Below are 23161 nucleotides of genomic sequence, written 5' to 3' on the forward strand. Positions count from 1 at the left end.
ATTAGACTGGACACAAGGAACCCCATTCGAGTATCGCTGTCCCCCATCACCACTCGATAGGACCGTCTTGTTGCAGGAAAGCAAGCCCAGGGCTCCCACTGATTCAGCGATATTGGTGCATTGCAATGATTTTATAAGTTCATACGGGGAAAATATGCGCTGTGTTTAATATCCAAACGTTACTTAAAATGTTATGATGCTATTGACTTATATAACCATATAACAATTACAGCACGGAAACAGGCCATCTCTGCCCTTCTAGTCTGTGCCGAACGCTACTCTCACCTCGTCCCACCGACCTGCACTCAGCCCATAACCCTCCATTTACTTTCCTGTCCATATACCTATTCAATTTTTCTTTGAATGATAATATCGAACCTGCCTCTACCATTTCTACTGAAAGTTCGTTTAACACTTAGCTCCCCTGTCCTCCCCTGATATTTGACTTATCGCTATATTCATGCAAGGAAAATGCACTGTGTGTTTAATATCAAATTCGTTAGATAAAGCCTTTTAGAAACGAAATTGAGTGTATTAGCCACTTATCACCGATATTCCGGTCGTGATTAACACCCCCCTCCGAACAGAATCGCCAAACACGATTTGTGGAAAAATAATCGGCAGGTGCACGCATGCGCACTGGTGCCCGCGCAAGGCTTCATGGTCATTGTAGTCTGTCTTTGGGTAAATGCAACATATTTGACTGCTACTCTTGTCCGTTGGCAACCATCCCCCCCCCCCCCGCAAGAATATCGTCAACATGAAACCGGTCCGCACTGCAAGAAAGGTTGGGGACCCCTGGTGTATGGGATGAAACATGGGCAATGTTGAGCAGCTTTACTGCTGTGGAAATGAGTGGATTAGTGATGACACTGACATATGTTTTGAAGTTTTCCACAACACGTAACATGCTATCAAGCTGTCTGCTTGAGTTTCACCTTTGCTAGGAAGTAGAGTTAGTCAGATGGGGATGGGATGGGGAGAATGGCTGCAAAGCTGAAAGCTCATCATTGTAACTAATTGGAAGAAATTTTGCTTCTCTGGTGCTAGTTGTCTAGCTGCTTGAGAAGTGGAAGAATCAAAAGATCTGGTAGTTAATTTTCACCACAGCATTCATGGCATATAGATACAGAATATGTTGGAGTTACCATAGACCTGGGTTAAGCCTTCGATACTGGGGAAAAAAATGTAGTGAGGCCTTTGAGCAGAAGATTGGGATGAAGGAAGATTAGGGTTAGTAGTCAAGCTACTGACAAGTACTTATTTATGGATATTTATAGGATCATCTGAGCAAAAATTGTCACACTTTGGTCCTGAACTGTCTCCTCCATGCAGTTGTGCATTCTGACTGAAAGAATATTAAGAAGTGGAAAGTTAGGGTACTGCCACCTTCACTGCATTCTTCATTTTTGACAGTGGACACATTTTGCAGGAAGATTATAAACTCTTTCCAAACATGTAAAGCTTAATGTCTATTTCACGCTAGTCAATCCATATGTGTAATAAGGTTCTGGAAACAGTATTAGTATGCCCGTTCATTTTGTTAAATTTGTAGGTAAAGTATTCTATATATACTTTACAAACTCAGGTAACTTAGTTGAAGGCTTTTAAAATATCCTTCTGAACAACAGCAAGAAGCCAGTGGATTACAGTGTTCCATTTATTATCAATGTTAAGAGGTCTAGGAAAGTAAGAAAAATTAATTTATTTAATAGCTAATAGCTCAGGTGGTCAGGATCATCTCCAAGGATATTTAAAACTTGCAATGTAAAGAGGCTTTTAACTACAGATTTTGTATTAAATGTTTTCTTGTAAAAGTGAATAAATTCAAATTTTATTAAAATCTAGGTCTAGAAACTAGAATTACATTTTGACAATATTGAACTGACTAGTTTCAAATTTAAGAGAAAGGGTCACAGTTGCGTGTACTAATTGAAAATGTACTTACTGTCTTTATCAGTGATAGTTTGCACATTTAGTGCAAGATTAAAGCACATTGCCTAAGATGTACTTTGTGCTTAATGTGTTTTGCTGGTTTTTTTTACCTTCTTAGAATGTAAATGATGAGCCTGGGCGAGTGGTTCACATTAGTGAGTTGCAGCGAGGTAGATGTATGAATCGTGACTTAATCAAACTGGCTGAACCATTTGGAAAGGTTACCAACTATTTGTTGATAAAGTCAAAGGGTGAGGTAAGTACAAATTGTGAGTATGTTATTTTATTTGCATTATACAGGTTGAATACCCTTTATCTAAAATGCTTGGGACTTGAAGTGTTTCAGATTTTTTTTTGGATTTTGGAATATATAATCAGATAGCTTGGGATTGCTATAATTTCCTATTCTGAATTTTATGTGCCACCAGTAAACAGTCTTTGTGTTACTCTTGCTCATCACACATATATACTGATGCAGCTGCTCAGCTTGTTAGATTTTCATCAGCGATGATCTTTGCTAGCACATCAGTGGATTTATTTGCTGCATCATGATCAGCTTTATCACCACAAATCTTTAAAAATTTAATGTTCTGCTTTTTCTTAAATTCCTACAACCAGCCTTCTGAATATTCATGATTACCTTCAATTTTCAGTTTGTCGTGATAGATATTTGCTTGTTTCATGATCTGCATGCTGTTAGATGGCGTATGTTGACTCCACTGATCAAGATCTTCATTTTTTGCTTTATGCGGTGTTTCTCTATTTTTCATTAACTTCTGTTCATTACATATATGAGGTCATTTCTCAGAACTGTCTGGTGTGCTGAGACCTGCACATCGCCTGGGAACCTTTCCAGAGTCTTGTGGAATTTTCCATTTGTGATGTCATCTCAGCACAGTTTTTGGATAAGGGGTACTCAACCTGTATTACATTTAACAAGAATGTAATAATTATTCCACATTCATGTGTATTAAGTTCATATTACAAGCTAAGTGAAAAGAGCAATTCATCTTAAGAAATTTGACTAATAAGACCCAGTGTAATTTTAAGTTGGGGAGAAAAAGCTTTTCAGCTCAATCAAAGCTTAGACCTCTCACCCTCAGCATAACTTCAATGATTCTCTCAACAGTTCTGGTAGGAATATTATTGTGTGTATAAAATTGTTTCTCCAAATTGTGTGAGCATTACAATCTCTTTTAGAAACACCTGTGCTAATTCCAGTCCACTGATTGTGATTTCCCGTTTTTCCTCTTTACATGATACTTCGTCATTAAATTTGACTTAGTCATACTAAAAAAATAAAGATGATTATGAGCATTGATGTGCCATCATTGTTTATGCTTTTAATTTCAGGGATTTGTGGAGTTGGCCTATCCTGAAGCAGCTCAAGCCATGGTGAAGTTTTACCAGATGAAACCTACCTTTGTAGATGGCAATGTCATTAGAGCAGAACTGTCTCAGAAATATAAAAAGTTGACATTTAAGGTATTTTATGGACAAAAAAAGTTATCAGTTTCATCAACATTTGCACAGGTTTCCTTTACTCTGAATATACTTTTATTTGATAGAATTTAGAACGTCAGTAAGAAATAGAGAAATAAAGAAATAGGCTGCACTTCAATAGCTTGGGAAGGAAAACAATAGTGTAATAAAACAGCCTGTGGGTTGCAAACTACTGATGTAAAACCTCAGTATTTTTCATGACATTGTAATTGCAGTGTGCTGCTTTAAGATTCTGCAAATTGTCTTGTAATTGAATTATATTTTTATTGACAGTTGAAAATAAGCTTTTACTATTTATTGATTGATGCATAATATATCAAGTTTATTCATTGCCCTTGTTCTTGGATAGTTGAGTTCATATTTTCGGAAGTACTGTCAGGATAATATAGGCAAGTAATTGTGTATTTTGTGATTGTGGACTCTGCTTGGTGTGCCAGTGGCCGAGGGAGTGAATGTTTAAGATGGTGGATAATACCAGTCAAGCAGGCCGCTCAGTTTTATGTGCCGCTCAGTTTTATGTGGTGTCAGATTTCCTGTGTTGTGTGTGATAGTGGAGTTCTGCATGTGGAATGTGCTCCAGACTTCTGCAATGAGGATGCTGGAAAGACTTTGACATGACAGGAGTTGAGTCATCTGCTGCAGGATACTCAGCTTCTAAATTGGTCTTGCAATATATTTATATGCTTGGAACAAAAATATTGCAGCTTTTGGAAATCTGAAACAAACAGAAAATGCCAGCAGAATGTAGGAAATCAGGCAGCATCCGTTGAAAGAGATTCAGAGTTAATGATTTTAGGTGAAATACCTTTGTCAGAACTGGAAAAGTGAGAAAACGGTCTGATTTAGATTGCAAAAAGGATAAAGTGATTGTAGAAAACAGAGAGGATGTCTGATAGGATACAACCCAAAGTTGTCATGGCAGATGTTACTCTAAATATTGACATGTTAGAGACAAATAAAAGAAATAAAAAGGAATAATTCAGCAAAATAAAAGTCTGGTCATCAGAATGAATTGATAGAAACTAGACTCTTAGGGGTGCAAAAATTGGCAAATCTGTAAACTTTTTGTACTTCAATTAATAATAAACAGCCAAGGTGTTTAAAAATGTTCCCTTCATTCTTACAGGCATAATTTATTATTTAAGTCAAGTCTTTTGAATGTCTTGTGTCATTTTTGGGAAGTAGGATATCTGCAGTGAAATGTGAAATAATTCTACAAAGTTCTTTGACAGGTCTGAAGACAAATACTTAGGATATCTGTGGAACAACATTCGAATGCATAATCAGAAATTAGAACTTGGTGACAAAGGTCTCCTAGCATTTGTTCAATGCCATATTCAGCCTATGTACGGCTTCAAAGATTTAATGAATACAGACAAAATTCATGTGTCACTTGGTGGCATGTGATCGAATTTGGCTAATTATTTTGGTGCTTTCGTGTGGCAGAAGATCCATAGAGTAAGAATGTTGACATTTTTATGAAAGTATTGGTCCATTTCAAGGCTCTGCTTCAATGAATTAAGAGTCACTCAATTTCAAGGGGAACGTATACTTGCAGCAGCGAGATAGCTTGAGATGCGTTTTAACAATAACACAAAACCGAAGTTAATGAATGAATTCAAGGTTTCTGACATTTTTAGGTAAAGGCTTAATTTTGGAGTGTACGGGAATGTTACAGACAAAACACTTATAATTCGTAGACAACAAGAAGGATTTCTTGTTGTGGTGATTTCTTCCCTTGAAGGTAATTCTTTCTGTCCCTCTGAACATTAGTCTCTTTTTAGTCTGTAACGTAGCTGCCTGAAATAGTATAAAGGATGCAAATACATCACTAACTGGAAAACATATTTCAATCAGTCAGCTATTTTTGTGTCAACAAATTCTGAACATTACAGAACTTCAAAAGGAGTTTTAAAAACGGAGTTTTAAAATATTGCTATATGATTGAAGCCTGCTCCTTAAATATTCCCACTTAGAAATTTATCACTGGCAATGTGTCAAATGCTAGTGGGATATTTGTCTTGTAACATAATTTGTAGTGATAGTGTTCAACATCACAGATTACATTTTTAATTCTTAAACTTGAATGTTTGATCAACCACTCATTTATGGTACAATATTTTAAATAATAAAAATGGAATGCTTTTGTGTTAACCTCGACTTGAATTTCCCACAACTTACATATTGGGGATCAGGTGATTTATATATTTTTCCTTCATTTACTTGTAGGGCAAAGAAAGTGAAGAACGCAGCCGAGTGGTTCACATCAGTAACTTGCCTTCTGTTGGCTACTCTGACTCAGAAATTGTGCGCCTTGGTACACCCTTTGGCAAAGTGACCAACTACCTACTGATGAGAGTTAAAAATCAGGTACTGAAGTATTTCACCAACAGGTAGTTTCATGGTGCAGCATATTGATGCATTTTCTAGGATTGAGTTCAGTTCGAAATATTAACATACAAAGAAATATCTGAATTTCACCAGCTGGCATAAGTGAGAGTAAATTTATATTTCCATACTGTGATGTAGTTTCCACAAGAAACTTAAAATGCTTTCTCTTACAAACTCCGTGCAAAAGAGCATTTGCCATGTTGTATATTTCTTGGTTTTGCTGCTTCATTTTGTTAACATTGATTAGGTTTGAATCATTCAGATGGCAGTTTTTCTATTTACAATGACATTTAGTTTCATTCAATATTTAATTGCTATTTCAGGTCTTTAGCTGAAATGACTTATTATTTACAGGGTGCATTTTAATTGCAAATTTGGTGTCCACTGCTCTTGGCTGTCATTTAAGAGATTATTTTGTTTCATTTTTGGAAATAGTCAACACCTGCAAAGTTGACTTCCGTTGCCTTTCAGGTGATGGTGGCTGCCACCTCGAAGAATTGCAGTTTATGAAGTTGTAACAACAATAAGTCAAAATAACACACACACAAAATGCTGGAGGAACTCAGCAGGCCAGGCAGCAGGAGTGCTGAAGGGTTTTGGCCCAAAATATCGACTATGCTTTTTCCATAGATGCTGCCTGGCCTGCTGAGTTCCTGCAGCATTTTGTGTGTGTGTGTGTGTGTGTGTTGCTCGGATTTCCAGCATCTGCAGATTTTCTCGTTTGAGATAAGTCAAAATACGTTGAAATTTGAAAAGAGAATTAGATGAGATATTCTTATAGATCTCACTATTTAGAAAGAAGATGCTGCAGAGAAAGCCATCAAATAGCTAAATAATAAATGACTGTTAAGTGATCTGTATATTTTTACACCTCATTTTTGTTAGGATGGTCTAGACTTTTATAATGGATTGTTTTTGTTTTCTTGCCAATATCAAGAATGTCTATAAAGTATACTTCGTCTTATTTTTCATAACACACAACTCAGCTGGTCAAGCAGCATCTATGGAAGGAAATAAACAGTTGATGTTATGGGCTGAGATCATTCATCGAGACTTAAAAAAGGAAGGGACCAAAAGCCAGAATTAAAGGGTGGGGGGTGGGGCAAGGAATACTAACCAGCTGGTGATAGTTGAATGCAGGTGACTGGAAGAGTAGGTTGTTGGAGGGAGGAAATAAAAGTGACAGGAGCTGATAAGTGGTAGGGATAGAGTGCTGAAGAGTGGACAATAGACCGTGGAATGAAAGAAAGACAGTGAGGAACCAGGAGGTGGTGACGGTCATGCGGGCAAGGAAGAGAAAAGAGAGATGAGAGGGGCACCAGAATGAGAGAAAATGGGGGGGGGGGGGCGGGATTTGATAATGAGTAAAAACATCCTCCTCTGATTACATAGGGCCTTGATGAGGCTGCATGTGGAGAATTGTGCATAGTTTTTGCTCTCTATTGGAAATAATGATGCACTCTGTGGAGGGAGAATAGCAAAGACTGGTTCCTGAGATGGCAGATCTCTCATATCAGGAGACGTTAAGTAGGTTGTCTCCATTCTACAGAATTGAACAGATTGAGAGTTAATCTCGTTAACATGTAAAAAGAAGTAGAATGCTTGACAGTGTGGATACAGGGTCGATGGCTAAAATCTGACTAAAGCCAGGGCTAAAAATTTAGAAATTGGATCATGTCTCAAAATACCTTTTTAAAACTGGGAAGTGAATATTTTTGTTCAGTTTAATGAATCTTTGGAATTCTCTGTTGTAGAGGCTTGGTCATTGTTTGCAGTTAATACAGGTTTCTGGATAATAAGCTAACATATAGGTATAAGACAGAATAATGCTATTTAGTGGAAAATCAGCTCTTATATTGTGCTGTGATAGAGCAGGCATGAGAAGCTGAGCGTCTGGTCCTGTTTATGCTTTTCTTTAATAGCTTGTTATTCTTGTACCTTTTTGGATTTCTGGTGTGGTGAAGAACTCACTAATTGAATTGGTCATAATTATGATCCTTGTATCAATTACAGGCTTTCCTAGAAATGGAAACACACCATATAGCAATGACCATGATTGAGAAGTTTAAGAAAGTGCCTCTAATGTTCCATGGCAGAGAACTGAAAGTATATTTGTCGCAAAAGTACAAGAATCTTGTGTTGAGAGTAAGTAATGTGATTAACGTCAAGTAGTCATAAGAAGACAACCCAGACAATACTTACTCTGCGCTTGGACATCTAAAAATAAGTTTTAATTTGTGTAGTTATTCTGACATTATTCTCTTCACCAAAATGTATTTAGCTGCACCCTGAATAGAATTAGTATTGTTCCACGAGAAGCTGATAAAGTACTGAATGGTAATTTAGCTGAATGGTTTTGGCTATATTTACAAAATGTTTTGTACAGTTAGTGCATGCACTTTGACTAGTTCTTGCCTTTTGTCAAAAAAAAGAAATCTACTGTCATGTTTGATGTGGGATGTTATTCTCTTGACGAGCAAATAACTTGAACTGTGTGTCGAGGATGTTCCCATTTAAATATGAATTATGTAATAACTACTTTACGCATTAATTTGTATGCTTCAAAAAGGAACTTAATGATTTTGATTCCTTTCAGAAACAAAGTCGGGGTGTTGACGAACTGCTTGGAACCAGAGAGCGAGAAAACCGGTAAGTTGTGCACTTAAAATTGTAAAAACTGAAAGCTGTTCAGTTGATGGAGATCTACTTTTTATTAGAAGATGCAGCAACAAGGCTGCAATTTCAGATAAAGTTTTAGACAAAAATAGCCAATTAGAAATGTAAGCAGTGGCATCATATCTACAGTTGATTTGTGTTGTGGCTTTTTGAAATATCAATTTAGTTTAGTGTGTTAGTGCAGGCAGTTAACCAGCACCTTTTTAATTTTTTCAAGAAACATATAAAAGGATAAATTTGCAAGCATATGGTGCTTTTCATAACATTGCAGCCATTTAAGTTATTTTAAAGTACAATAAAAAAAATATAGAAGCCAGTGTGAGCACAGCAAACTCACAAATTGCTCCAGATTCTTAGTGTAGGATAAGTATCAGACTGGACATTGGAAATAGATCCTTTCCTTCAATTTGAAATATTCACTTGGGAGGAAAGTTTATTGCTTTAAAATGTCATTTAAAACAGATAGAAATGCACCCTTCTCTTGTCAGTTTCCAACTGTTTGCTTGAATCTGATCTTGAATCAAGGTGGCTCTACCAAGGTCAGAGTTGTTACATTTGTTTTTGTTCTTGATTTCTGCTATCTTTTTAAAATACTTGCAAATACAGTACTTGCCATAGCTTTTTGCAGCATGTGCAGAGAGGTAGAATTAGTAAGGATAAACACATTGCCTCTTTTTTGTTAAAGTATTACTTTAGGATTTATAACCTTTAATGGAATTCCATTTGAATAATTATGTAAGAAAGAAGAATAAACCATTCAGTTCCTTGATCCTCCTCCGTCATGCAGTAATACCAAGGCTGATCCAGTCATAGCCTCAGCACAACCATCCAGTGTGCTCCTCATATTCCTCAACTCCTTGTCGGTCACCACCTTGAATAACTCTGCTTCCACAGCTGCCCAGGGTAGAGTGTTTCAAAGTTTTACATTACTCTGAAAAGTAGTTATCTCAGTCTGAAATGGGCAGCTCTTTACTCTGAAATCCTGCTCCCTGGTCTAGATAACCCTACCAGAGGAAAAATCCTACCATCCCTCCCATATGTTTCAATGCAACAATACTTTTTCCTAAATTCAAATAAATGTGGGCCCAGCTTGCTTGATCTTTTGTTGTAAGTTAACCACCTGGTCCCAAGAATCAGTTATGAATCTTCTCTGCAAAGCCCATTATTATAAGCACATTGGTCCTGAATGTGAAGACCAAAACTATATACGGTGTTCCAGGTAACATCTTGTAAACATATCAACATTTCTCTATTTGATATCTTTTGCAATAAATATTGATATTTCATTAGCCTCCCTAATTGTTTCCTGTATGTCCATGGTAACTTATTATGTATCATGTACTGGGGCCCCAAGTTCTTTTGTACTGAAATGTTTCATAGTTCACTCCATTTAAGTTATGCTTTGATTTTCATTCTTCCTTTCAATCTCCATTTTCCTATTTTATACTCCTTTGCCAGCTTATCCAATCTTTAAACCTATCCGTATCTTTGCAGGCTTTTTGTTACCATACCTTGCTTACCCACCTAATTTTGTATATTCATCTTTTTTTTAAATCAACTCTAATAGTTGTTACACTCTAATAGAGTAATAGACAATATTAATTGACAATGAACTATTTAACCATTCTCTTTAATGTTAGTTATTACCTATTAGCACTAATTTTATCCTCAATCCTTTGCACTCTTCTACAGTGTCCCTTTATGTGGCACGTTATCAAATGTCTTCCAGAATGTTTGCTGAGTCTCTCCGTTCTAGACCCTAAAATCAAATTTCTGTGCTTGAAAGCTACCACTGTTAAAAGCAAACATTATACTGTTCTGGAGTTCATTGTGTTAGAGCTTTGATCTTTTTCTTTAAGAATGCACAAATGGTATAGAATGCCTATAAATATCTCAAAAAAAATTTTACTTTTTTTTCTGGTTTTATTTCAGAAAAAGGGGTCGTTCTCACAGCCCTCCTTCTAAAAGAGCACGGTCTCCTAGCATTAAGAGAAAAGCTCAAGAAAAATTGAAAAATTCTCAGACATCGGATCATGACAATTCACAGACGGGTTCTCCTTCAGTTGAAGAAGGGACAGATCAAAAGCAGGTGGAAGGAGTGAATGTTGCAAAAATAAAATCACTAGGTGGCCCTTCCACAGACACGGAGAACTGTGAGGAACCTGATGGGTCAGCAGACATTCTGTTGCCCTATCACGAGTCAATGAACACTGAATCTGAACTTAGCGGTAGAGAGGGTGATATGGAGGTGGAATTGGAAGGAGAAATAGAAATTGGGCATTTCAATGAAGACGAAGCTAGTGATGCAGAATCAAGCTTTCAGACTGCAGCACAATTATCTGAAAAGGTAGGCATTCAAAGTTTGAAAGGGTTGGATTCTTGTCATTTTAGCAACAATTGCAGCAACTATTAAAAATAACTCATTTGTAATTCACTATCATAAGAAATATATAAAAATGAGTGGTTTATGAATTCATGATCTTTTTTCTTCTCAATTTCATTGCTTTTGATTTCTAGTCTATAGGTATTGTTAGTAAAATGTTGGGAATATTTTGTAATGGGTACAGATGTCCAAGTTGCTACCTACACTCAGTGCTTATGGTGCCTACCTTGTATTGATGTGATCTAGAAACAAAGCCTAAAGTCATCTTCGTGAATAGAAGTGTGTTGCAAACAGCAACTAGATCTTGGGCAATGAATCTGGAGATCATGCTTCTGAATTTAAAGTTGAATTGGATGGGTATATGGACAGGAAAGGAATGGAGGATTATGGGCTGAGTGCAGGTCGGTGGGACTAGGTGAGAGTAGCGTTCGGCATGGACTAGAAGGGCTGAGATGGCCTGTTTCCGTGCTGTATTTGTTATATGGTTATATGAATTGAGACTGCTTGGTATTCTCATTTCTCTGATATTGGAGAGGTTTAAAAACACTAAGTAGGCTTGAATACTCTTTTTAAAACTAGTTTTTAAAAAATCATTTAAGCCCAGGAGATTAATGAACCCACAATGAGATAAAATAATTACAAAAATATGATCGTGATCCCATTTAAATCAATATACTGTGCTATACATAACATCTACTACTAGCATCAAGGCCCTCTGTCCAGTACATCAATGCACTGCTGGTGAATTTTTTCCTGAGTCCTGCGGATGGAGAAGGTCATCACATGCAATGAATGTGACCTCAAGCCTTCTCTGATTTGCATGATAAAATGTGCATTTGGAAGAGAAACAGGTGGAAATCTGATCTTTCTATAGTAGGAAATTATCCAGAGACATTTTACATGAAATAAACCTGTTAAAGGCTTTTTTATGTTGTATGACACTATGCCTCTAAATCTCTTTATTTTAAAAAAAAATTCAGCTCTTCACCCTCTTTCACAGTGCTACTGGCAGCTGAAGATTCTTGAATGAACAGCTGCTCCCAAGCTCCTTAGGGAAGCACAACTGATGTTGAAATCACTGAATCTTTTTCATAATAATGCTTCATCTTCTGGAGGATGATACAATGAGCCTTTTCTGTTCAGGAAGATTATTCTTTATGGTCACTGTTTTGTATCATGTACCCTAAGGAGAAATAATTTATTTCCTCTTTTAAAAAGACTGAAATCTAATTCCATCAAATAATTATGTGCAGAAACTATAGACAATTGCATCTTTATAGGATACCTTTAGGTTATTACTTTTGATGGTTGGGTTCAATCTGAAATACAGTTATACCCAAAAGCTTCTCTCCCAGTTTCCCAGTGACCATCAGTGTTCAAGCTTTTCTGGAATATGCAGTATATAACTATAGTTAAGCAAGCTCTAAATTTTATTCAACCCTCCCACCTGACAGGAGATCATACCTTAATTACCTGCATTATTACATCTATTATTTTGTTGTCTTGTTTTTTAAAATGGCTACATATCTATAACTGTAACTTCTACCCTATATTATGAAATGTTAAGATTTCATGAACAGTCTTGTGATTATTTCCTTCAGAGACCAGAAGGCATTAATTGCCCAGAATATGTGGAGGAATTCTGTGCCCTGAATGAGATGGATGATTCAAGTGCTGTTCTTTTGAAGAAAGTGAGATCTGTGCCAGGAGACAAAGTAGATGCTAATTTTATCAAAGATGAACAAGATGCCAAAGGTCAAAGTTATGATGCAAGATACAGCATGGATAAAAACACTGAAGTTGATGCTCAAGGTGATGATGGACTGATGAACAATCCCACAAATGCAGAACCATCAACTGAACAGATTAAAACACTCTCTCCTATACCAGATGAATACAAGCTTGGGCCATATAAGCCCAACAATCCTGTAGGTAAGATGATAAAACATTTCTAAAAAGATTTCTGAAGTTTCATTCTGACTCATCTGCATTGTAATTCTATCCATGCCAAATGCCATTTTGTGGGTTTCCTCAGATTAGGTTTAATTTAGTTTAGCAGACTATATTGTTTTCGATCTTCTGACAACAAAAGAGATTGGTCATTTAATGCTACAAGCCTGTTCCACTGGCGCTAACCAAGGAGAGATTTTAACAAAATGAAGCAAGAATTGCTGTTTGTGGAAGGGAACTTCAGACTTAAACTACATGTGTAGACGGTTCTAATTTCACACCTGAAAGGTTTAGGTCTCATTTTTAAGCACTGTCCAAGTACTAGGTTCCTCAACCAACAGAAGTACTTCCTTTCTGTCTACTCTAATAGTTTCCCTCATTCTTTGTAAACTGGTTGAAGCATTTCAAAATGTTCTATCTTTGAAGGAATAAAATGCTTTCTCCCTTGTAGTATTTGTTAAATCTATTTTCTCCTCTAAGGCTGTATATTCTTCCTGACATTGGGTATTCTGACTGACTTAAAATTGCTTGGTACTCCAGGTGTTGTGTAAACCAGGACTTTACTTCTGCAGCATCAGTTTGTGTTTGGCCCACCAGATATTAAGGTTTTGTTCAGGTTATTAAGGTTCCTTTAAATGTTTTATTTTTCTATACCTTTAGATACATTGATGATCAATGTTGATGGACCACAATTTTTTATTTGGACTTAACTGCATCATTTAGTCCAAAATGGCTTACCTTAGATTTGCCTATATTAAACTTTGTTTACCACAGTTTTGCTCTTAATCTATTAACTTGCTAATTTAATATTCCATTAGTACTGGCAATTTTGGATAAGTGCTTTGTGTGCAGTGATACATAACTTTCTATATTTCTCATCTTATGAATACGGTGAATATTTTTGCCCACCATGTGCGAGACAAAATAATTGTGATTGGATAGACCCCATAAATTCTTTAATTTTACATATTCTTTTCTTACAATGCACCAAATATTTAATTTAAAGGTTTTGTACTCCTTGTTGGATGGTGGGATGAAGATACATCTATACCAAAGAAGGTGTAATTCCCTGAATTAGCCAAAAGGTCCACCTTTGACAAGGTGTAGCACCTGTTTAGCCCCAATAAGGGTCACGTGAAGCAATGGGAGGAGGTGGTGGATGGTCATATGAGCAGCTGGTGCATATCATAAATCCTGCTTATACAACCACTGATGCCAGGCAGACAATCTGAGGAGTATTGATAATGGCTGCGGTCACCCATCTTGTAAAGACACTGCCCAGAAGACAATGACAAACCACTTCTGTAGAAAAAATTGCCAAAAGCAATGATCGCCCATATCATACAACACAGCACATGATGATGGTACTCCTTATGCCTTATCTATATGATTGGCACCTTGCATTCTTATTTCATTATATTGGTCTCAATACCTTCCAGTGCCTGCAAGTACTTAGTTTAAATGTTTTTGGTGAATTCTGAATGATTGTAGGTTCTATTTGGTAAATGTGATGCATCAGCTATGTGCTCCACCATCACCTTTACAGGTTTTGTACTATACAAAGGAAACTGCAGGATCAAGAAGACTGACGCACTTTGCTTTCTTTCAGGATTAGATTATGTAGTTCCAAAAACAGGCTTCTACTGCAAACTCTGCTGTCTCTTCTACACCAGCGAGGAAACAGCAAAGCAAACTCATTGTGGCACTATTGAACATTATCAGAGACTTAAGGTAAGTTTGATTTTGTTTTAGGTGAGCAGTTTTTGCTACCATTCTACACTTCTGTCACTTTTTCAAAAAATAGTGTTACGTATTCACACTGGGATGTGCATATGAAGCATAGAATACTAACCACTTTGTGTTCACAGTCATGTAACTGAATGAGGAGTAAGATTTAGTTACCTCAGGATATGAAGCACTGCCTCCTTTGATCCTACTGATGTTCTTGAGAGTCTCACTGAGTTAACCCTGTCAGTCAGCATAAGTAGGTAACTGCAGAAAAAGGACAGTCAAATTTCACCAAAAATCAGACACAACTTTTGTATGTGAAGGATGATATCGTTTGAAAACAAAGTGCCACTTAGTTGCTGGTCATTGTTCAATATTGTTTTAGAACCTACTCTGCTACTTGAGTTATTCCATTTATACTCACCAAGGGATAAATTGACTGCTTGAAATTATCAGTCCTTATCCTGTGCTGTGAAAAAAGATTTGATTCATTTGTTATCTCATTGTGTCATTGAAACATCTTGCGTGACACAAGATGCTTGATTTTATGCAATCTGAATAGAATTCAGGAGACCATTCTGTTTATCACATCCATGTCAACAGCGAGGAATGAAATCCAATCAGCCCCATTTCTCTGCTGCTTCCTGTAGCCTTGTAAATGACTTGCTCTCGTTCTTTTTCTTTTAAAAGTCTTGCTCCTACCATAGGCATTGAGTTCCATAGCTTCACCAATATCTGCATAAAAATGGACCTTTTAAAACAAAAAGCAATATTTCATTGCTTGCACTTAAAATTGTGTTCAGATTATCTAAAATGTTACCAAATAATGTGTCCTTAGGCCATTTGGCCCATTAAGTCTGCTCTGCTGTTCCATCATGGCTCACTTATTATCCCTCTCAACCCCATCCTCCTGCCTTTCCCCATAACCTCTGACACCCTTACTAATAAAGAACCTATCAACCTTAGTTTTAAATATACCGAATTACTTGGTCCCAACTGCCGTCTGTGACACTGAATTCCACGGATTCACTCATTAGTCTCTGGCTAAGAAATTGCTCCTCATCTCTGTGTAAATGAACACCCCTCTATTATAAGGCTCTGCCCTCTGATCCTAGCCTCCCCCACTATTGGAAACATCCTATCTAAACCTTTCAATATTCTATAGGTTTGTTGAGATTTCTCTCCCCCCCCCCCCCCCCCATTCTTCTGAACTCCCAACAAGTACAGGCCCAGAGTCATCAAATGTTCATTGTGCATTAACCTTTTCATTCCTGGAATCATTTTTGTGAGTCTCCTCTGGACCCTCTCCAGTGCTAGTACATCCTTTCATAAATAATGGGCCCAAGACGGCTCACAATACTCCCAAGTGCCATCTGGCCAATGTCGTATAAAGTCTCAACATTACATCCTTGCCTTTATTTTCAGACGTCTTGAAATGAATGCTAACATTGCATTTGTATTCTTTACCACCAGCTCAATCTGCAAGTTAACTTAGGGAATTCTGCATGAGGACTCCAAAGTCCCTTTGCACCTGATTTCTGAATTCCTCCCCTCCCCGCCCCCTCATTTAGAACATAGTCTACACTTTTATTCCTTCTACCAAAGTGCATAAGCATACACTATTCCATCTGCCACTTCTTTTTGCCCATTCTCCAAATCTGCCTAGGTCCTTCTTCAGATTCCCTGCTTCCTCCACACCTCTGATTCTCCCACCTATCTTTGTATTGTTCGTAAAATTGGCCACAAAGTCATCAGTGTCATCTTCAAAATCATTAATATATTGTATAGCCTGAAAAAGAAATGGTCCTAACACTGACCCCTGTGGAACACCACTAGTGACCAGCAGTCAACCAGAAAAGGTTCCTTTATTCCCACTCTTTATCTCCTGCAAATCAACTAATCTATTCACGCTAGTATCTTTCCAGTTTACCATGAGCTTTTATCTTGTTTAGCAGCGTCATGTGTGGCTCCTTGTCAAAGGCCTTCTGAAAATCCATATGAACAGCATCCACTAACTCTCCTTTGTCTATTCTACTATTTTCTCAGAATTCCAACAGATTTGCTGAGTAAGATTTTCCCTTAAGGAATCCATGCTGACTTTGGCCTACTTTTTTCATGTGCCTGCAAGTACCTTGAAACCTCATGCTTAATATAGGACTCCAACATTTCCCTCACCACTCAAGTCAGGCTACTCTAACTTCCTGTCATTTGCAAGCCCCCCCCCCCCCGCCAGCAAATAAGAGTGGAATGACATTTGCAATTTCCGGTCCTAGGGAACCATTCCAGAATATAGTGATTCTTGAAAGATAACTCCTAATGTCTCCACAATCTCTTAAGCTTCCTACTTTTGGAACCTGAAGTCTATCTAGTCCAGGAGACTTGCAATGCTTTGAAAAGTGACTATTACAACTAGGGATTTTGAAATTTAATTTAAGTTTTATCTGTGAATCATTTGCTCCTTTTTCACAGTACAGGCCAAGAAAAAGGGGAAAATTGTGAAGCATGAAAATCTAAAAGTCCAAAAACTGAAATGTCAGTAGTTCAAAAGTATTCATTCCCCTTGCTCAGCACTTAGTTGAACCACCTCTCGTAGCTATTATAGTCTGTAGTCTTTTATTAAGTCTCTATTAGCTTTCCACGACATGATAGAGCGAGATTTGCCCAATTCTCCTTGCTAAATTGCTCAAGCTGTGCCAGGTTATTTGGGGAGCGGTGGTGGACAGCAATCTTGAGGTCTTGCCAGAGATGTTCGATCAGGTTATGGTCAGGACTGGGCCACTCCAGGACATCAGCTTTCTTCATTTGAAGCCATTCTGTAGTTGTTTTGGCTGCGTGCTTTGGGTTCTTGTCCTGCTGGAAGATGAACTTCCTGCCTGGTTTAAGCTTTCTGGCAGAGGCATTCCCATCAATCCTGACCAGATTTCCAGACCCTGCTGCTGAAAAGCATCCCCATAGCATGATGCTACCTCCACCATACTTCATAGTAGGGATGGTGTCACCTGGCTGATAGGCGATATTAGATTCATGCCATGTGTACTGCTTAGTGTTAAGGCCAAAAAGTTCCACTTTAGTCTCATCCATTCACAAGGCTTTCTTCCACATCTATACAGTATTTTCTAGTTGCTTTGTGGGCAAGGATATGCTTTTATTTTTCAGCTGCTTCTTGCCTCTCTTCCATAAACACCCTTTTTATGCAAGGCCTGAGAACTTATGGAGTCATGAACTTCATTTCCAGTTGCAGCCACTGACTTCTGCAGCTCCCTCAGAGTGACTGTTTGTGTGACTGTCTTACATGTGCCATTCTTCTCTGGCAGCTAAGTATAGAGAGGCAGCCTGACCTAGGCAGTACAGCTATAGTTTCATATTTTTCCCACTTTTTCATGATGGACTGCACTGGTATCTTCAGTGACTTTGAGATGGTCTTGTACTCTTCCCTAGATTTGTGCTTCTCCATTATCATTTCCCTGTTTTGACTTGAATGCTGTTTTGTCTTCATTTGGATTTGGTCTGTTGAAAATCTACCTTACAGAGAGGGGGTATTTACAGCGTACTTATAGTCACTGAGGAAACTTAGCACATATTACAAAAAAGTTACAAAGGGGATGAATACTTTTTCAGCCTCTCAATTTTGGTTTTTAATTCTTTTTGTATATCGTTGACAGGTTTTAGAATTTTTCTTTTGATTTGACATACACAATGATTTGTAGATTAGCTCAAAAACATGTTTAAAATTTAGAAAATGGACAGCAAAGTTGTGGGGTCTGTATATTACTTTAAGGCACTGTATCTTCCTTCATATCCTTTCAGCTTTCCAAGCACCTTCTCCTTAGTAATAGCAACTACACTCACCTCTGCCCCCTAACACTCGAATTTTGGCATATTGCTAGTGTCTTCCACACAGAAGACTGATGCAAAGTACTTATTAAATTTGTCCACCGTTATATTGTCCCCCATTACTATCTCTCCAGCATAATTTTCTAGCAGTCCAGTATCCACTCTTGCCTCTCTTTTACTCTTTATATATCTGGAAAGGAAAACAGCAGCAAATCATTCCGGAGTGACAGCAAGAACCTTCCAACCAATGAGAAACATATATCTGGAAAAAAAAACTTGTTTCTCCATTTTTACATTATTGCTACCTTACCTTCATATTTCATCTTTCCTCTTATTGCTTTTTTGGTTGCCTTCTGTTTTGTTTTAAAGCATCCCAATCCTCCCACTTCCCACTGCCACTATTTGTCATTGCAGAGTTAGTCTGCTTTTGGTGCCACTCAGAAAAAATTTTGACTTTTTTTGTGGCAAAGGCCACTTTACTGTTAACACATATTTACTTTGCATTTTTAAAGAAAGTACTGGACAAGCAAGCTATGGAATACTGGAAAGGAAAACAGCAGCAAATCATTCCGGAGTGACAGCAAGAACCTTCCAACCAATGAGAAACATATTTCCAGTATTACTGAAGATATTGAACCTTAACCCTGAGGACATGATCTTTTACTAATTTAAAACTGGAAATGTTTAAATGAGTCTAACGTTAAAAAACTTAAAGCTACAAAAACATTTTGAAACATTAATGATATGTAAATTTTTTCATGTTCATTTTTAGTTTTAAAGCGTTATTAAATGTATCCCTACTTGCAGCAGGCTATCTATTCTGAAATCCAGTTACCAGTAGCTCTTTCCCATCATTTATTAGTATTTTGAACGTATTTTTTTACTGAGTTCTGTTTCTCATCAGTAAACTTCCACACTAAAGTAATGATGATGCATTCAATGGTAGTAATATAAAAGTTCAAAATCTTTTTGAAGACTGGACTTAACCACAAAAATAGCCTGGTCCATCAAAATTTTGATGCATTGATCCTGTTTAAACCACTGAAATTTGTGGGGAGAGGAACATTTTAACTACTCATCACTGGTCATGTTTTATCAAACTAATTGTAACTGATAGTGATGGAGTAAAGGAAATCCATTTCAAAAAGTGAAATTAAAATTAATGAAGGGTTTAAAGAAAATAAATCTTGTCCATCGTTGTCCCTTGCTGGTTAAAATTGAAATTGGAGTTCTGTTAGTTATGTTTCAAATATAAGTAGAGATTTCATAATTTGGATCTGTGATACACTGGACCAACACTTCAATCCATCCATCTCAATTCAAACTAAGTACATTTTATTAAAAAGAATGTCCTTAAGTGTGTCTATATTTGAAAAAGGCACCTGATAATTGTTTTCTTAAAATGTTTGTCTATAAATAGCAAGTATTGTCACCCTTAAATGTACGCCATCATAGATACTGACCCTTCAAGAGGTGCATTTGAATTTGGTGATTTCACCACCCCACTTGAATCATCCTTCCTACCATTGATGAGCGTGAATTCTTGTGAAAATCTATTTTTCCCCTCAAAAAAAGTTTTTACCATTCTGTTTTGTAAGAATGTTGAAAAACCTCATTCATGTATATTAGGTTACAGATTACACTCAAGAACTGCAGTGAGAGTTTTCCAAATATTACTTGTTATATTACTTATTACTTGGGAGTTTCTTTAAACCGGAAAATGCGTATTTCTTACTGAGTACAGTCACATAAAGTTTCATTAGGACCAAGTGATCATTTAATATGATGGTTAAACGTTATGGAAAAAAACATAATTATAGAGGTTTTAATTAGTGGAATAGCTTTCTTTTTAAGATTACAGTTGTGTTAATTTTAAACTGTATGTGAGGTGTTGCAGTTTTTGCCAAGTCCTAAAATAACATGGAGAGCTCAGTGAATCTGGATGAACCAACAAACTAATTCTCAATACAAGAATAAAAAGATGTGTACTTTGAAAGTCCCCAATACTGTCATTTATATTTCTAGACTGTAGACTTGGAATATTGTTCACAACCTCTGGTATGGTCAATCTATTTGGCTTCTCGTAATCTTATAATTTGCTCATATATTGAAGCAAAATATTTCATGAGTGCCTGGTGAAACTGGGACTTTTATAAAACATAACTGCCTTCACGAATTTAGCTATTGGGATCATACCTGCATGAAAGCCTGCAAGATCTGGAATGAAGTGATAGGGTTACCTTGCTAAATTTATTCCCACTGTTGTCTGTGCTCTATCCATTTTGAGTAAAAGCTGTCAAAATGAATAGTTAAGAGGCACGAATTACAATGATTGCTTCAGATCTTGCACATTATCTGACAGCCTATATAATGCAACCAAAGTTTAGATACTTGTGTTAATTATGCATCAGAAATGTCATGCATGGCCTTAAAGTTACTATGTAAATTCTTGAACATATTTAAGGCTATTTGAGATACTTTTGGCATTAATAAGGAAAAAATATTTCATGAAAACTTAAACAGCTCAAAATAACAGTTTCACAGCATTGGACTATTAAAAATCCCTCAAACATTTTTTTTTCTTTCATTAATTGCACCACTTTCTAAATACTATATGGAGTATTTAGAAAGTGCATATAAAATTAACACACAAGTATTTTTCTTTCTATGTGGAACATGACAGCTAAAATGAACATTTCAAAGTACTGCTCCAAAAGCTATGGATTATTGTGTTTTGTAGCTGGTATGGTGTCAAGGATGAGAGATTTCTGTCTTGCTGTCCTGAATTTATATGAAGTGACATGTTAGTTTCAATTTGTCCCAGAGTCAAAACCAGGTTTTTGTTTTCATCAGCACTTGAACTCAAATTCTTGCTTTTGCATTTCTTAAAGCAAGCATGCTTCTAGAACTAAGAGTGTACTTGTAGACTTCTGAGATGGTGTTGGTATATTAAAGTATTCAGACGTATTAAATCATTGCCAATTACAACTGTGATGTATTCTTGTTTAAATCTGTGGTCTTTAGTACAGATATTGTTTTGTATTCAAACCTTAAACATAGTTCCTTGGTTTTGATCTATTATGACCTAAATGCAATACAAAGAAGCCTTGGTAGATCACTTGCCTTCCAAACAAGGGTTCAGAATTAATGTGCATGTTTATCATGCCTGTTACTAGAATCAGTCTGCTTTAGCGGGGACATTCTCACATCTTGTGCAGCATGTGATGAGATAAAATTTCTGCTTGGGAATGACTGATAGCTCATCTAGCTTAAATGGACTTCCCAGGTAGAAAAAGCCCAAGTAAATGCTGTAATAAGCAGAAATCCTTCCTTGGACAGCAAGTTACTCATTGAAAAATGGGCAGTGAAAGAAGTGGACTGGCTTCCTTTGATTTCATATCTAATTGTTGTGTTGTTTAAAATTGTTTGCTTTAAACCATTTATTCAACCTTGATGTGTCTAGGATTAATTGGAAAACATGCTTTAAATGATAAAATGTGAAATTGTTGGTTTATTTTGTTTGTTTAAAATTGTGCTGTTGAGAGGGTTGGCTGGAATGAAGAGCCTGTTATACCTGAACACTACACAATAAAAACTTTTATATAGTTATTGTGAAAGATGCTGTTAAAGGAATCATCTTGATTTGTTTTAAAACTGCTAATATATCAAAGTGTCAGAACCTGAACTGCTGACAAATAGAGCAGTAAGAATGTGGGCAATGTTTTATGTAGGGTAAAAGCGTAAAAAAAAATCCTGCTATACTAGGTTGGTTCCACTGTTCTGTACTGAATTTGAATGCCACATAGAATCCAAGTGAGTAATCCATTCTAAAACAACAGGAATTCTGCAGATGCTGGAAATTCAAGCAACACACATCAAAGTTGCTGGTGAACGCAGCAGGCCAAGCAGCATCTCTAGGAAGAGGTACAGTCGACGTTTCAGGCCGAGACCCTTCGTCAGGACTAACTGAAGGATTTGAAATCTTTCAAATCTCTTACTAACTCTTCCTTCAGTTAGTCCTGATGAAGGGTCTTGGCCCGAAACGTGGACTGTACCTCTTCCTAGAGATGCTGCCTGGCCTGCTGTGTTCACCAGCAACTTTGATGTGTGTTGCTTGAGTAATCCATTCTGTTATTTTGATGTAGTACTGAGTGATTGCTATGTTATTAAAGCTGCCATTTTTCCAGAAAATGCAACACATTGAGACTCATCCACTTATTAATCTTATTAATCTGGGCTCTTAGGGTTGTTAAGAGTCTTGCAAATGTTTGGCCAGAGTTACTTTCTTAACTGGGAGGTTATGTCTGACAGATTTTTTGGAGTTTTTCAAAGAAGTATCTATAGGGATATAGAGCTTCACCCTTTTCAGGAAGATCATCCAAAAGCTGTGTCATCAATGCTCCATTTTGCTCCAGGCACTGTATGTGAAAATAAACAAATAAATGTCTAGCAAATTTCCTTTAAACTTTTCCCCTTTCACCTTAAAGCTATGCCCTCTAGTATTTGACATTTCCACCCTGGAGAAAGACTATTGATTACCTGCTCTTTCTATTCCTTTCATAATTTTATAAACTTGTGTCAGGTTGCCCTTGGGTCTCAAACTCTGTCGAGTTTGTCCAATCTCCTTACAGCTCATACCTTCCAAATTAGACAGTGTCCTGGTGAACCTCTTCTGCACCTTCTCTGAAGCCTCCAAAGCCTGGCTTATAATGTGGCAACCCAAACTGTAACAATATTCCAATGTGACCTCGTCAAAGTTTT

General features: G+C 36.9%; 1 protein-coding gene across 1 annotated transcript in view; it reads left to right on the forward strand.

The window, feature by feature from the left end:
• LOC134349398 (matrin-3-like) overlaps positions 1-22009 on the forward strand; it is a 67247-nt gene extending 45238 nt beyond the window's left edge. The window contains exons 6-14 of the mRNA XM_063053642.1: positions 2054-2191; positions 3289-3420; positions 5668-5808; positions 7843-7974; positions 8426-8478; positions 10438-10852; positions 12490-12820; positions 14448-14569; positions 18913-22009. Coding sequence (XP_062909712.1) covers positions 2054-2191; positions 3289-3420; positions 5668-5808; positions 7843-7974; positions 8426-8478; positions 10438-10852; positions 12490-12820; positions 14448-14569; positions 18913-18978 — 1530 coding nt within the window. The 3' untranslated portion in view covers positions 18979-22009. The remainder of the gene's footprint in view (positions 1-2053; positions 2192-3288; positions 3421-5667; positions 5809-7842; positions 7975-8425; positions 8479-10437; positions 10853-12489; positions 12821-14447; positions 14570-18912) is intronic.
• Positions 22010-23161: the final 1152 nt, after the last annotated feature.

This window comes from Mobula hypostoma, chromosome 7 (genome assembly GCF_963921235.1).
Source record: "Mobula hypostoma chromosome 7, sMobHyp1.1, whole genome shotgun sequence".
NCBI lineage: Eukaryota > Metazoa > Chordata > Chondrichthyes > Myliobatiformes > Myliobatidae > Mobula > Mobula hypostoma.